The 16,821-nt window shown below is 33.2% G+C and overlaps 1 protein-coding gene across 7 annotated transcripts in view; it reads right to left on the bottom strand.

Moving 5' to 3' along the window:
- Positions 1-2,099: 2,099 nt before the first annotated feature.
- LOC145258144 (protein PRRC1-A-like) overlaps positions 2,100-16,821 on the bottom strand; it is a 108,236-nt gene continuing 93,514 nt past the window's right edge. For all 7 annotated transcript variants that reach the window (XM_080115930.1, XM_080115929.1, XM_080115934.1 and 4 more), the window contains 5 exons: positions 16,551-16,690; positions 10,779-10,833; positions 8,677-8,786; positions 2,948-3,105; positions 2,100-2,477 (listed from right to left, as the gene is read on the bottom strand). In XM_080115930.1, coding sequence (XP_079972056.1) covers positions 2,162-2,477; positions 2,948-3,105; positions 8,677-8,786; positions 10,779-10,833; positions 16,551-16,690 — 779 coding nt within the window. In that variant the 3' untranslated portion in view covers positions 2,100-2,161. The remainder of the gene's footprint in view (positions 2,478-2,947; positions 3,106-8,676; positions 8,787-10,778; positions 10,834-16,550; positions 16,691-16,821) is intronic.

The raw sequence follows: 16,821 nt of genomic DNA, 5'->3' as shown, positions 1-16,821 counted from the left end.
AAAAAAAAAAAAAATTTTTTTGATAAATTAAAGAAAAAACAGATTTGGGCACTAAAAAGAATTGTAGGTTCTTTTCATATATAAGGTCTCAAAATAGTTCAGTTTCACTATTTAGAAAAGAGATAATTTTTGGCACTTGTGCTCTACTAGGTTTGTTAGTTTGGTTTTACGGTATATCAACCCTTTTCAGGTTATTTAACACCAGAACCCGGTGATTTTGAAGAAAAAATTTTTAATAGAATATATTTGGTGTTTTCAAGTCGGTTTCTATTTAAACCATAGTTAGGAACCTAACAGGTACTACCACTCCGGGTCAGAGTGGACTTGGGAGCAATGGCAATTAAAGAGTGACTGTACACTCCCCAAAGCCCGCAAGCTGGGGCCTCACCATCGGATATAGTTTAAGCTCATATCCAGGACCGCAGTACTGGGATGGAATCACTTTTTTTTTTTTTTTTTTTAAATTTATTATTTGGACTACCATTCTAACCTTTGTAATTTTCACGTTTGGGTCAACGTTACCTTCAACCTTTTTTAGGTGTATCTTCTCAAACTTAATCTTTGATTTATGAATTTTTTTGTGTTGAGATAATTTGTATTATTTGGATTCTTTGAACTACTATCTTTATCTTGAGTGTCATTTTCAGCAACGTTTCGTTCAATGTAACGTCCAGCTTTCTTCAGGCGTATCTTGCTGAAATCGGGGAATTGGCAGGTAACCCTGGGAAGAAAAGCATTCGATGGCTTGCACACACATAAATGGATTTCATGTGTGGAATTCAGGACTTTCCACCATTGTCTATTGGAATGCATAATTTGACCCAGAAAATGTGAGAGGGTATCGGTGAAAGGGAAATATTAAACAATAGACAATGGGAAATATTAAACATCCCAGGATGAAAGAATGTTTATATAAATTGACACAATCAAAAAGTGGGGAGCAGAGTCACAGAGCAAGAATAAGATGATATATTCTTTACCGCCAAATATCCACACCAAGCCGACGCACCTCCATTGATGTCAAACACCCATCATATAACTGAAAATCCAAAACTGTTGTTGGTGTGAAATAAAAGAAAATATTATTTTATAGATCAGCTGTGTTGTGTTTTACTCTCAGGAAGACAAGAAAAGACATAAGTTTCCTGTTGCTTTTCGTCTTGATTCAGGAGTGCATCTCCCCCAGTGAGTTAAATGCGCCCCCAGATACTAACCTGGAAATGTCTACGACTTGGCATGGTACATATGGTGCCTAGACTTCCCAAATGGTCACTCATCTGGTACTGGCCAAACTCATTGTTGCTTAACTTTGGTGATCTGATGAGAACTGGTGTGCGAATCTGATTGTGTCGACAAAAGTAGATTTAGTAACTATATAGACTGAAAAGCACATTGAAATGACCAGTGACAGTGAATATATAACACTTCCTGTTATTTGGAATTCCATGCAGATTCCAGAATTCAACAGAAAGATTCCCAGAGTTCGACAAGATACATCTGACGAAGGTTGGAAGCTAGGGTTAGAGTTAGGGTTATGAAAATAACATTAAAGATGAGAACAGTAGTCCAAAGCATTCAAATATAATGATTAAGAATCTTCATATCAAAATTAGGAATCTATACAAAATTTCAAACTGAACTCTTTTCTTAATCCATGGAGGTAGATTGTTCTCATTCCATCAGCCTTGACTGGGTTGATTTAATTTTTATGTTATTTTTGGTTATTACCACCTGTATTAAGGATTGAACCTTCAACTTTCAGAGGACTGTGACTCAGAAAGAACAAATTCTTAATCAAAGCCTTTATCCACTATGCCACAAATCCATGTAAAAATAATAACCAAGATGAGAATAGTAATTTGAACAATCAAAATTATCAATCAAAATTATCGAAAAAATAATTCTGATCTGAAACGTAAAAAAAAAAAAAAAAAAATTTTTTTTTTAATTTTATTTTTATTATTTTATAATTTTTTAAATATTGAAATTCTGAATTTCCAAGAGTTTATCATTATTGGAGTGCCCACCTCTAAAAATTGAATTAAAAAAAAAAAAAAAAAAAAAAAAAAAAAGAAAGACTATTCCACAATATGTTAAGATTCAATTGATCACCTTCTTGAACTAGTCTTCATTATTTCCTCGAGTTCTGGAAAGTTCCAGGTCACGAAATATACGACGTAGGGAACTGCTGCTTGTAGAGATAGGCCAACATCTTCGCTGCCATGGAGAGAGTCTCCCGTCGACTGACCCCAGTTAGAGCTTGATGCCAATTAGCTCGTCCAATGTGTGGCTGTGCTTCCTCTATGACCTGGCCAATAGTCACCGCCAGGCCGGACCATCGCAGAGGGTAATCTGTAGGAGTACGATCCTGAGCAGTTAACACATAGGCAGTTGGAATTGGTGTCGGTTGAGAAAATGTGTTCACGGTTATCTGGTTTACCGGATCGTGCAATACAAGGCAACTCATCTCATACCAACTGAAAAAGAAAAGTAAAACAAAAAATAGCATTAGAAATGCTTTTCTTCTTTTATTATATTATCTATTGTATAAAGGGGAAACGTCTGTGTGTATGTATGTGTGTTTGTTTGAATGTCCAGCTAAAAATTTAAAAAATAAAATACTAGCAGGGGCGCCCGGCGTAGCCCGGTCATTAAAAAACAAGTGTGACAGTAGGGATGCCCGGTTGTAAAATCCGCTTAAATAAAAAAAAATTTTTACAACGGGGTGGCGTGGCTCAATTGTAAAAAAAAAAAAAAAAAAAAAAACAGGACTTGGGTGCCATCAGCCAGAAGTGAAGCCAAATAAAATAAATGCTGCGTGTTGAGCATGAGATCACATAACTTAAATTAGTAAGCGAATGCATTATCAATGAGACCATGAGGACACAGATGTTATCATGTCACAAATTTAGCGTTTTAAACCTAATATGATGATTGATAAACTTACTTGTCAGCTTGGAGTTCAACAATAAATCCTTCAATAGCAGCAAGGGTTTGGTTTTCACTTACATTTTCGGATTCTCGTAGACGAGATAATCTTTCGCTAGCACTTCTCAATGCTGCGGAGAATCCGACTGGTTGGGCTGCAGCATTCGATTCACTTTCCTATTTTCAGGGACAAAAAAAAAAAAAAAGCAAATAAAATTAATATCAACATCTTCATAAATTATTACTTATCAAATTCTGAATACAGAAGTTATATTCATATAATCCCTGATAAACCTGCTTAGCAACAAAATCACACTCCTTCACTGTTAAGATCCCTAAATGGCAGAAAGCTTTCTACTCTAATAGTTTCTTCCTTCAAACAGCTAGACTTTGAAATTCCTTTCCTGCTACATGCTTCTCTGGCTGTACTGATAAGCAGAAATTTAAATGTAATGTAAACCAACATCTTAATCTTTCCTAGGCATGGTCCCAAATAGTAGCCTCTTACATCCAACTGGCAACATGCCTTGTTAGAGGTGAGCATGACTTAACAAAAAAAAAATATATATTTATTATATATATTCATATCATTATATAATATATTTATTATATATATTCATATCATTATATAATATATTTATTATATATATTCATATCATTATATAATATATTTATTATATATATTCATATCATTATATAATATATTTATTATATATATTCATATCATTATATAATATATTTATTATATATATTCATATCATTATATGATATATTTATTATATATATTCATATCATTATATAATATATTTATTATATATATTCATATCATTATATAATATATTTATTATATATATTCATATCATTATATAATATATTTATTATATATATTCATATCATTATATAATATATTTATTATATATATTCATATCATTATATAATATATTTATTATATATATTCATATCATTATATATTTATTATATATATTCATATCATTATATAATATATTTATTATATATATTCATATCATTATATAATATATTTATTATATATATTCATATCATTATATAATATATTTATTATATATATTCATATCATTATATAATATATTTATTATATATATTCATATCATTATATGATCTACTAGCCTGGGTGCCCGAGTGTTTGTACGTGTGTGTTGAGCAAAAAAAAAAAAAAAAAGAAAAAGTGGTAGTAGGCAGACAGGCTCAAACCCGTACCATGAAGGAGGAAAAGAATTTGAAAAAAAAAAAAATGATGCGTTAGCTGTTGCACCCATTGCCAAACCGGAAATGACGTAAGTTTAAATTAAGGCTAGACAATCGAAAAGAGGTGATGACTTTCAAAAATATCGGCAAAAAAAGCGACTTCCCCCCCTGTAGAAAAGTGTCCAGTTGAGGGCGAAGGAATTAATGTTTTTGGCTAACTTGTCGATATCTGTCGTCCAAAGGGTTGAGCTTCAAAATGATACCAATCTCATGAAACTCCATCGCCTCTGTCAAAAGATTTTGCGAAACATACATACAAACATACATACATTTAAACAGACAGGTGAGATTTATATTATAGATATGCATATCTATTTATAAAGATATCTGTGTATCTTTATCGCTACTTATATAGAAAAGAGACTCTCTCTCTCTGTCTGTCTGTCTGTCTGTCTGTCTGTGTGTGTGTGTGTGTGTGTGTGTGTGTGTGTGTGTGTGTGTTTTTTTTTTTTTTTTTTTTTTTTTTTTTTTTTTTTTACCTAAGGACTTGAAAACGGTTGGACCAATTTTTTGTAATTTCACACAAATGTATTTTATTGACCGGCAGTGTTTTTAAATAAGTCAGAAGAAGAGAGTCTCTCTTATGATGCTAGGAAGTGGTGTATTCCAACATAGCCAAAATGGGAACCGAATGTTATAATCTCTAAAGATGTCCGGCCGGAACCAGAAAATAAATATTGTTATATATGAATATAATTATTGTGTCATGTTTTTGAACAACCAGTATGTGTTTATTTGTCATTTAAAATGGGCCGTTTTACATTCACTGTCCACAACTACTGAACATACCATCAACATCTTAAATATACAGACGGTCTATTATATAGACCGCTATGATATACATGATATACACTCTCTTCAACTTGCCTCCAACTTGTCATGTACAAGTATTTGTCTCCCCCCCCCTCTGTAAACATATTGTCAATACATCAACATCATTTCGTGTCAGCATCATAACACCAGTTATACGTTTACAAGATTTTGCCTGCCACCGACAACATAATATCTGCGTAATTTGGTACAACTATTATATACATACAGAATATATACATGCGTACACACCACATCTGTGATGTACACAAACCCTGCTATGTAACATAAATTTCCAATATTAAAAACACAATGTGTATATTTATATTTATAGATTTCTATATATAAGATTCACCCCTAAAGATGTGATGCATATAATGTGGACTATATTTAGTTTAATGCAAAAGGGGACAGACAGAGGGTGAAAGCTGCTCATGATAATTCAGATACAATCGATCTTCGAGAAATTTTAACAATGTATTAACCCCTGATATGGTATTCACCCTGTATGGATATCTAACTTTCTACTGAACAAGCCCAGCATGCAGGGTCCCTGCCATGAGTGAAAAACTTACTTCCACCATGACTAATGTTTGTGCAAAATTAAAAAAAAAAAAAATGAAGGCATGGTCATTTAGAAAAGTGTAAAGAAATGAAGGATGAAAGGGAGTGAATTACTATGTCCAATCTCTCCTTTGTTGGGGGGGGGGGCAAAAAAGGAAGTTTTCAGGGAATATCAAATTCACATACGGTGCCCAACCACATATATAACCTAGTCATCAATGACCCTTGTTTAAATTCAATTATTCTTAATTTTTGGGTATCTTTCTACCTGGAATATATCCCCAAAACTTGATAGAGGGATGAATAAAAATTGCTGCTATGGTTTCAAATGATCTTTTTAAAATAAGGTACGATTATGAATCTTTCAGTATCAAATAATCCTTATACACTGTGAAATTTACTTTTTGTATGAAAACCAAAGAGGGGAGATATAACATATGAGAAATATTCGGAATCAAGTCTCCCCTTGCTGTTATTTCAAATCATTTAAAACCATAACAGCAGGTTTTAGTCTCCCCCTCAATCAAAGTCAGAGGTTTTGGAGAAATGTAAAATATTTTGTACTTCATATGCAAAACTAGTAAAATAAATGACTATAATTGAAACATCATCAATGCTCTGATCCCCATCTGGCCTCAATTGGGATGGATGACTCCCGTCTGGAAGAGGCCCGTGTTTTGACAAGCTTCTGGGTTTGACCTTTACTCCTGATCTTAAATGGAACACGTACATCAAGTCTGTTGCCAAGGTCGCTGGAAAGATGGTGGGATCCTTCTACCGCTCCAGAAGATATTTCACTACTGATGCAATTCTCTATCTATATAAAAGCCAAGTATGTCCAAGGATGGAATACTGCTGCCATATCTGGGCAGGAGCTGCTAAAAACAGCCTATCCTGCCTTGACAGAGTACAAAATAGACTTCGTGGCTTGGTGGGGGATGCCCTTTTCTCTACCCTGCAATCTCTCTCCCACAGAAGAGACGTTGCGAGCCTATCCTTGTTTTATCGTTATTTCCATGGCAGGTGCTCGTCTGAACTCCAATCTCTGCCCCCCCTCTCGCCAATCTTTCACGAAAAACACCCGTCTAGCTGAATCCACTGTGAAAAATTTCCCCCACTCTTTATCTGTGCCTAAATCAAAACGTGGATTCCATGAACAAAGTTTCTTTCTTAGAACTTCACGCCTGTGGAACTCTGTTCCGTCTGCCTGCTTCCCACCTGACTACAACTTGGATGTGTTCAAGTCCAACGTTAACAAATTCTTAATGAACCGCCCCCTTAAGTAAACACTTCATCAAACCTCCACACTAACGTAATGTACTTGCAATAACCCTTATCCCTGAGTGGCTTCCGGGCCTTGATAAGTGATGACCACTGTGTAAAAAAAAAAAAAAAAAATTTTATGGCTGTAAAAAAGCTGCCAAAAGTAGACTCTGGATAATGAATGATCCCTTAATGTGCGACCTTATGGGCAAATGTCACATAGGCCACTACACAATTCAGGTCATTACCTTTCCAACAAGCCTTCATTTGTTAAATTCTGATCAAAACCCTCAATGTATCTGTTCCAATTCATGTTGCCTGTAAACATTAAGCCGAGGAGTTTGAATGAACTATATAGCTTGTTCCACCATTATATCTTAAATTGCTTCAGTTTGAGTCTATCCATTACATCTCTGCATTGTTTTGCCTTGTTTAAATCTAAATTTCTTTATATATACACACAGCAAACAATGCTTCAAGCAAACTACATTAACTGATATAAGAGTAAAGAGATTTACGATTTTTATACAAGAAGGAGATTTTTAAAGTTCATGAATTTTTTTAATGAAATCAAAGTAAAATGTTTATAGGAGATAATTTCTACCAAACTGAAGCATCGTACATCCGTCTACTTTAGTGTCGATCGGCTTTTTCAGACACATGCACAGACCGACATAAACAATTACACTCAAAGGGACAGTCAAGAATCTTAAAAAGATCTCTCGGTTGGAGTGACTGAAATTGTGGGTGAATGTCTGGCATCTGGTAGGATGCCCCAGCCCCACAAAAAACAAAATAAGAAAATTAAAACAAGAGAGAAATCAAATCTTGATGACTAATGTTTTAAGAAGATGAGTGGTCTCAGCAATAACAAATGCAGGTTCTACCACACAGAAGTAGAGAGGATGAACCACTTGACATCCAACTGTAAGATTCCGCTGGGGATGGGGGGGGGGGGGGCTACTATACAATGTGACACAATGCATTGTAAATATCTTCACTGGACCGTTTGTAAAAAGTTGAATGTCGAATGTACCAGCAAGTCCTGGGAACATGTTTACCAGAAAGAACAGTTGGAAATAAGTTATACACCATCCATCATGACTATGCTTACAGTTACAAAGCTAAAAAAAAGAAAAAGAAAAAAAATGGAGTTATTAAACCAGACAGAAATCTATAAGAATTCATAGGAGTTGGAATCTTAAGAATATCTCCATCATTCCAGTAATTCCAGAAGAAACTGGACTCAGTAGAAAAGATTTTCAAAAACTACCTGGCAAATATACCTGATTAACCAGATTAACCAAGTGCAAGAGAGATACAAACAATTACCCTTAAAGGGATGGTTATAATCTTAAAAAGATCTCAATTGGAATGTCTGAGATAGCATCCGATAGGATGCCTCCATCTCTAACTTGAACAAAATAAGAAAATTATAAAAAAGAAAAAATAAATAAATTATATTATGTAGATTACAATATGAAACATCAAATCAGACATAGAAATCGATAGGAATTCATAGGATATGAGATAATAGGAAAATCTCCATCATTCCAGTAAATTATAGGAGCAACCTCAAAACTACCTGGCAAATATACCTGATGAACCAAGTGCAAGAGAGATACAAACAGTTACACTTAAAGAGATGGTTATAATCTTAAAAAGATCTCAATTGGAATGTCTGAGGAGCAAGTTAATGACTAGCATCCGGTAGGATGCCCCCATCCTCAACTAAAAGAAAATAAGAAAATTATAAAAGAGAAAAAAAAAGGAATCAACTATATTGTGTAGATTAGAATATGAAATCATTACAGACATGTTACTTACTCGGCCAGAGACAGTTGCACATCCAAAAGCCTGCTGCATGGCTTCTCGGACTGGTCCAATTTTAACATCTTTTGCTGATGCTACGATAATATCAATTTCACCTCCGCTTTCTGAAAGTGAAAAATAAAGTTATTTTATTTTGAATAACCATGTCTTTTTTTTTTTTTAATGAAAATCAAATTTTTTATTTTTCTATTTTTTAACCAACTAGACGTTGTAGCCATCACGAGTATCACTCGATATAAAGAATTAAATCATTTCTTTCTGATAGGTTCATAAGAGTAGCAGTTGAGGGGCAAAAATCAGGAGCTCACAGTATAAATGCTGGAGTCCCTCAGGGTTCCATTCTGGGCCCAACTCTTTTCCTGATCTACATTAATGATCTTCCAAATCACATCCTTACATCATTCGTAGACATTTTTGCTGATGACACATCTAAGACAGTAAACGACCAGGTTCTCTCTGATTCTCTGTCTTCTGATCTTAAGCACGTAGTACAATGGAAAAAGGAGTGGCTGGTTACTTTTAATGCATCTAAAACCAAGCTTCTCTCTTTACATCATCAACATTCTGATCCACATCTGGCATCAATTGAAATGAATGGCTCGTCTACAGGAGGCCTCAAGTTTTGACAAGCTTCTGGGCTTGACCATTACTCCTGATCTTAAATGGAACACGTACATCAAATCTGTTGCCAAGACCGCTGGAAAAATAGTGGAATCTTTCTATCGATCCAGTAGATATCTCACTGCTGATGCTATTCTCTATCTATATAAGAGCCAGGTACGTCCAAGGATGGAATACTGTTGCCACATCTGGGCAGGAGCTGCTAGAAAGGACTTGTCCTGCCTTGATAGAGTTCGAAATAGACTTCGTAGCCTCGTAGGAGATGTCCTTTTCTCTTCCTTGCAACCTCTATCTCACAGAAGAGATGTTGCGAGTTTGTCTCTGATGTATCATTATTTTCATGGAAAGTGTTCGACTGAGCTTCAGTCTATGGTCCCCCCCCCCTCACCAAACTTTCACAAGAAACACTTGTCTAGCTGAAAACACTATCAATAATTCCCCCCACTCTTTATCTGTGCCTAAACCTAAACGTAGATTCCATGAACAAAGCTTCTTTCTTAGAACTGCATGCCTGTGGAATTGTCTTCCCTTATCCTGCTTTCCGACTGACTACAATATGGTTGTCTTCAAGTCTAACATAAATAAGTTCTTAATGAGCCGTTCCATATAAGTTAACAAATTTACCGAATTTTCATTACTAATGATTACTATATTGTCCAATTTCTACTGTACACTCTTTAACCCGTGGCCTCTTGGCCATGATAATGTGATGATGCCTGTGTAAAAAAAAAAAAAAAAAAAAAAAAAAAAAAAAAAAAAAAAGAAGCTTTAAAACTTTCATTTAAATTTGCTGAAATTACAAAGCACATCAGCCTTGTTGATAAAAAATCCCAAAAGAAATTTGCAAACATATTTATAAATCTGCCATACAGGTGAAATTGATATCTTTATTGGAAGTTTTTTTTTTTTGTGTGTACATATATCCTCTTTTATAAGTTGCAATAGACCACTTGGAAGACAACATTGAACGCGTTAATGCCAAAATACAGTCTAATTTAATGAGTACAGTTTGTGAAACTTGAACCTCTAAATTACATTATATATGTGCAAACCGCAATAACATATGCCCAAAATTGTATTTAAATTAGAAATGTCAAAAATTAATCTTTGAAATAAACTACATATTTGTATAATAAAAATATTTTTCCGGGGTTTATTTTAATTTAAAGTTTGCTGCCTCTAAAAAAAAAAAAAAACTAACAAAAAAAAGCAAAATAAAAAAAAAAAAACACCCTACATATACATATCTAAGATTAAACACTTGTGCTTCAATCCAGCTGACTACCGTAGTTGCACCCACGCCCCGAAAAGCTAACTACCATAGGTGTTACTCGTGCTATCATACACGCCTCCATGCAGCCAGCCAGCCAACATAACCATAAAGTTACATCTTGTCAAAACGTCTTCCCAAACCATATCATCCAAAACAACTTTTAGTCGAGAATGTAAAAAAGGCAGCAGCAACATTTACTTACTTATATATTCCTTCATCTGGGGGTCAAGCGTTGTGATCATCGTCTCAACAGAACTCTGCAAAATATAAGAATTTTTGTTATACGAATGTGTTTTTTTTTTTTTTTTTTTTTTTTTACACAGTGATCACCACTTATCAAGGCCCGGAAGCCACTCAGGGATAAGAGTTATTGCAAGTACATCACGTTAGTGTGGAGATTTGATGAAGTGTTTACTTAAGGGGGCAGTTCATTAGGAATTTGTTAACGTTGGACTTGAACACATCCAAGTGTTTGAAATTGTTAAGTTATTCTCGTTATACAGAAGTAAAAGAAATACCGGTCCCAGGAAAGGTAAAATTAATTCCTTGAACAGAACATGTACGCACCATTTTCATGTTCCGTCATGAAGACTAATGTTTCAAATTATTTAATTACTTATACAAATAACCAATCCTCATCTAAAAAAATTCAGAAACATAAAAATACTACTAAACCTTATGTCTAGAATCCTCATTGCATGATTTTGATTCTAAAAAATTCAGAAACATAATATAATACTACTAAACCTTATGTCTAGATTACACATGATTTTGTTTCTAAAAAATATCACAAATTTAAGGCTAAAGCTTAAGGGTTCTTAAGAAGAAGTGGAAGTTCAGGGAATCCTGCTTCATTGGTGTCTATTGATTTATGAATCAAATTTAATGCAAATCTGATATCTTTGAATTTTCAAATGAAAGGTTGTGCCGGTCCTCCAAAGTTTAGGAAATATTTATTAATTCATAACTAATACCTATTGTTAAAATTTAGTAGGACAGACTAGAATCTAGTTTTGCTAAAGTAACTCATCTAGAAGAAGGAAAACAAAATAATGCACTGTCTTCATCCTGATATTATTCTCACAAGGTTTCAGCCAATGTAACCTCCGACCTTCTTTAAGTACTTCTAGTCAAAATTGAGAATCCTCTGTACAGAATTTTGAATGGTACAATTCATTTAATCCATGAATGGTACACTTCTTGTTCTGCCAGCCATGACTGAATATAAATCCAATAATTCTAATTTCACTATGCCATTAAATTACAGAAGTGCAGTTAGGTATTGCACAACCTTGGCTTAACTATAACCTGCTCATTTTGCAAAGACAGTGTGATACTATTAATTGATATTTGGCCCCTCACCAGCGTTAAGAAATAAGAAAAAAAGAGGAAATGTATTTAAAAAAAAAAAAAAAGAAAAAAAGGGGGTGGGGTACAGTCAGCTAATGTACTTCCTAACTTTTGATGTGGGTGCTACCGGAACCGGTGATAAGCTAAATCAGTTCCTTCACTTTTATTGTTCTTCAATGTTTCTATTGTGAAGTGATTTATTGAAATAGAATATAAGAAAAGGATATTATCAAAAAGTATACAATAAAATTTAACAAAATTATAAAAAGATAAAAATAACACAATTAGTCTTTATTTGCACTTGCAATAGCAAAATGAAAAAATAAGTTTTCATTTTATTTGAAATTTTATAAGAAATGTTTATGAAATTATAAAAAAACGCTTTTTATTTTAAAAATAGAACTATTTTTTATTTGAATTTATATAAGTATATGTTTATCAAAGTCTGAAAATAAAATTATTGAAATCAAAATAATAAAATTTCAAACATCATAAAAAACATATCCAATCTATATATATATATAGATTTGTATTCCTGTCTGTTTGTTTGTTCACAATTTGATTAATATATATGCCGTACTTTAACTTTTCATTTATTTCTATATATAGTACGATACTTGGAAAAATATACAATTAACAGATCACCTTATTTGCATATGACATTAAGAAAAATTGATTTTACTAAATAGCAGTATCTTAGTTAATGTTTTTAGCGAGAGAATTATTTTAAGTATTCTATTTAAAATTGTTATTTAATAAATTTTAAACAACAATTATATCGATAATATATTTAATTTAGTTTATTTTGGAATTAATATTTCCAACAGCAACCTTTTTTTTTTTAACTTTTTCTTAGAGTTATTTGCTCCTAGATGCTATCCATAAAAAAAAAACAAAACAAACGTTTACCAAATATCATTTAGTAATTTCATTAAGTTTCTAGCTGGAAAAATAATTCCGAGTAGATAGAAAAAATGTTTGGCTTTTATTGTTTTTTTTTTAAATATTCAAAAAAAAAAAACACTTACGAAAAAAACTGAAAAGATTTCATTTGTTTGTTTGATTTTATTCCTTACGGTAATACAGAAATCGGTAAATTTTTACCACGTAATTCAGCGTCATTAAGATCTCCTGCCCCCCCCCCCTCTAAATTCCACAATTTACACTTTTTTTCTCTTTTTACGCATTAATTTCATCGATTACCAACTTAATTTTCTAATTAGAAAGGTAACTTTATACGATGCGACGTTTAACCTATAGAAAAATGGAGATCTACTTTTTTTCAGCCTAATACATTTAAACAGCCTTTATAAATATTATGATAGAAGAAATTTTGAAAAAAAATAAAATAAAATAACATGTTAGAGTGGGGGATCACTTTTCTATATAAATTTAACGTAATATGAGCACCTACTTTTTGGCCACCAAGCGTTCAACAAGACATGTCACCTCTAGTATTTTTTCACGTTTAGTGATTGAGGGAGACGGCAAAATCTGACAAATACAATTTGTTTTTTTTTCTGGTGGGGGGAAATTACATTGGAAACATAAAATAACGATAAATTTAATTATTTTTTATCAGACCATTCTCTACTTTCACCTACCAATTTATTAAAACAAACCTCAAAATAAGACAGATTCAATTATTTGGGGTGGGGGGATTACATTAGAAACATAAAACGACAAATAAAAAGCAAATCGAAAAGCAAATTTAAATTTCCTTTATTTACAAAAATAAAGGTAAATGTGTAGTTTAGTGGCGTAAATTATTTGACAGACAAAAAAACTTATAAAAACTATTTATTTTTATATAAAACATTAGACCCAAAGGCTGAAATACAAAAGAAAAAAATATTAATTTTTATGTTTTTTTTTTTAATCATTTTTTATTAGACTAAATGTGCACATCTTACACATTTAAAATTTGGCCTTTTTTTAGGTTTGGCAGATTGGCTTTTTTAAGGCCAAATTTGGCCTTTTTATGCTCTTTAATTACAAAAAAAAAATATGGCGGCCAAAAACATAGTTCATGAAAGAGCTTAAAAAGGCCAATCTGCAAAACCTTAGAAAGGCCAAATTTTCAAAGCAATATAGCGGCCTCGAATAATAAATATAAATGATAAAAAAATAATAAAAATGAAATTTTTTTTTCTGGTTTTATTTCAGCCTTTGGGTCTAACAATGTGTTTTATATAAAAATAGTTTTTATATTTTTTTGTCTGGCAAATAATTTACGTTGCTAAATGTAAACTGTTTTTGACTCCTAGTAGGGGGTATGAGACCAATGAATTCGCCAATCGTTTTTATAACCACTGCCTGTGCTAAACAACCAATGAAAACCTTCCAAAATTAGTATAAAAATTGTCGAATTTTGAATTCAATCAGTTCACCGTTAGCTACGTCACGGACTGCATTTGATTCTTGGCCGCCATCTTGATTACTGCCAATTACACTCAGGATCTGATTTGAACTACGCCGCCATCTTTGTTCAACATAATGTCTCAACACTTAACAGGTTATGCGCCCAGCCATCGTTTTTTCTTTGAAAGATCAGAATCTAAATTCGAATTTGGCAGGTAAAATTTCTGGGATATCTAAGGATTCGAAAACTACACAAAGTGATGCAATCTCCAACAGAGAATCCTTCAGCAGTTGCCAATGCGTGAAAGACAGCAACATGGCCCAAACGAGAATGGAAGATGAAAGAGAAAAAGACTATGGCACACAATGGCATATGGTCAGTGATTATCAAGAGAGAGCACATGTTCTCACAGCTGTCGATTGTCTGTAATGACTGCAAAAGGAGATTACTAAGGAGTTTGCGTATGAAAATAAGATGAAATGAGCCTACTCTCATTCTGTATGAGTCTTAATTTATAACTGTTTCCTTAATATCATCACTTAATACAGTTTCCTTTAAAAAAATTACTTTTTTTTTTTTGGACTCATCAACCTTTATCGGTTATTTAAGGTCAGTTAAGTTTTTTTGTTGGGATTCTTTATTTTTCTTCTGATATGGAGATTCATAAACTCCCAACCGGATATTTACCCGTCGGCTGTCACAGACAAAGTGTATAAACGCGTCACTATGCATACGCCCAATACACCCATTCAGTCAAAAAAGTGAAAAATAATATAATAATAAAAAGTAAATATTTTTTTATTTTAATATTTATTCATTTTTATAAGAATAAAAAAAATAAAATGTCATAACAATTTTTATAATAAAGAGTACGAGAATAAGATGAAAACCACATGCTAGAAGTCACTATAAAGTAATTTTGTATTATTTGGAATCCCAGCTTAATTGCTATGTAGGTAGTTTTAGAAATAGAAAGTTATGTAAGTATATTTTCATTTCTCATCAGCGAGTTGGCAGGATCACAAAAGGTTAGGTTTTCAGGTATCAACCTAGAGAGAATGCACCGGAAATTAGGGGTAACACAGGAATTGTGGTCGTAGGCTTCTGGTTGACAACCACATGGGCAGAGAGTGGTTTTGTGCAGCAGAGAATGCAGACAGGAGATTTTGGGTGTCCGACAACCAGTGTCCGAGATGATAGGCTTGCCTTGAAATAAAAGATTGAAGTTTCAAATCTATTTTGTTGTTTATCGATGCATCTGTCTGCAGTGACCACTTTCCAACGAGATGGTTGGTTGGTTGGTTGTTTTTGTGTTTGTTTTACGGCATATCAACCCTTTTCAGGTTACTTAATGCCAAATCCGGTGATTTTGAAGAAAAAATTTTTAATAGAATATATTTGTTTTTTGCAAGTCAGTTTCTATTTAACCCATAGTTGGGACTCTAACAGGTACTACAACTCCGGGTCAGAGTGGACCTGGGAGCAATGGCAATTAAAGGGTGGCTCCACACTCCCCAGAGCCCGCAAGCTGGGGCCTCACCATCGGATATAGTTTAAGGTCATATCAAGGATCTAACAAGATGGCAGACTAACGACCAGAAGATATCATCCGCTGGGCAAGGCAAGCAGGTATGTACGCATTATACATTTGCACGTACATGTCTCGGAGACTTTCATGGCAAGAAACGGTGTAAGAATAAGAACACACACCCACACACACATATAACAGTGAACTGCACGCAACATACGTAAGAGCATACACACCCACACACATATATATGTAAGAATGGTGATAAACACACAGACCCGTAAAAGTAAAAGCAATTGTAAAAAGATGGTAACAAGAAAACGTAAAAGAAAACGATTAGAAACGGAAACGTTTAGTAATAAATAAATAAATAAACAAACAGGACAGCAAACATTTACGTAACAATTTTCTTTAATCTGCTTCGGAAAGGTACGAATTCACCTTTTTCGATCACTTATTAGTGAAATAGTAGGGTAAACTAGGCTCTCATGACTTGATTAGGCAACTACTCTAGCAGAAGGAAAATCTCTGAAATAACACTAGTATTTCTCCACATTTCAGCATTGCTTGAATTTCACCACTGGAGTCAGAAGAAATGCAGTTAGGTATTACACAAACTTTGCTTCATTATAGCCTGTGCAAAGGGTATCCATTGTCTCTAAAGACTGACAAAGACTAACAATAACAAACATTCAGTTATCAAAAGAAGATGAAAAACTACAAGCTGTACGTACCTTCGTTTTTTCAACAACCTTTGACACAAAACTACTGCCTGCAAACCATCCAAAAAGGCTACTTGTGGTTGGTTCGACACTGGTTGGTGTAGACACCGTGAAACTGTCTGTTCTTGGGATGACAGGAGTTTCCACCTGACCTAAAATTCAGGAATAATTATTATTAAATAGTATTATTAATAATATTAAATAATCGTTATTAAATATTATTAATAATATTAAATAATCGTTATTAAATATTATTATTAATAATTTTAAATAATCGTTATTA

The sequence above is a fragment of the Euprymna scolopes genome, chromosome 33 (genome assembly GCF_053919585.1).
Source record: "Euprymna scolopes isolate OS-2025 chromosome 33, ASM5391958v1, whole genome shotgun sequence".
Taxonomy (NCBI): Eukaryota; Metazoa; Mollusca; class Cephalopoda; order Sepiida; family Sepiolidae; genus Euprymna; species Euprymna scolopes.
Note: the sequence above shows the minus strand (reverse complement) of the source record. Positions and strands in the feature narration are given on the sequence as shown.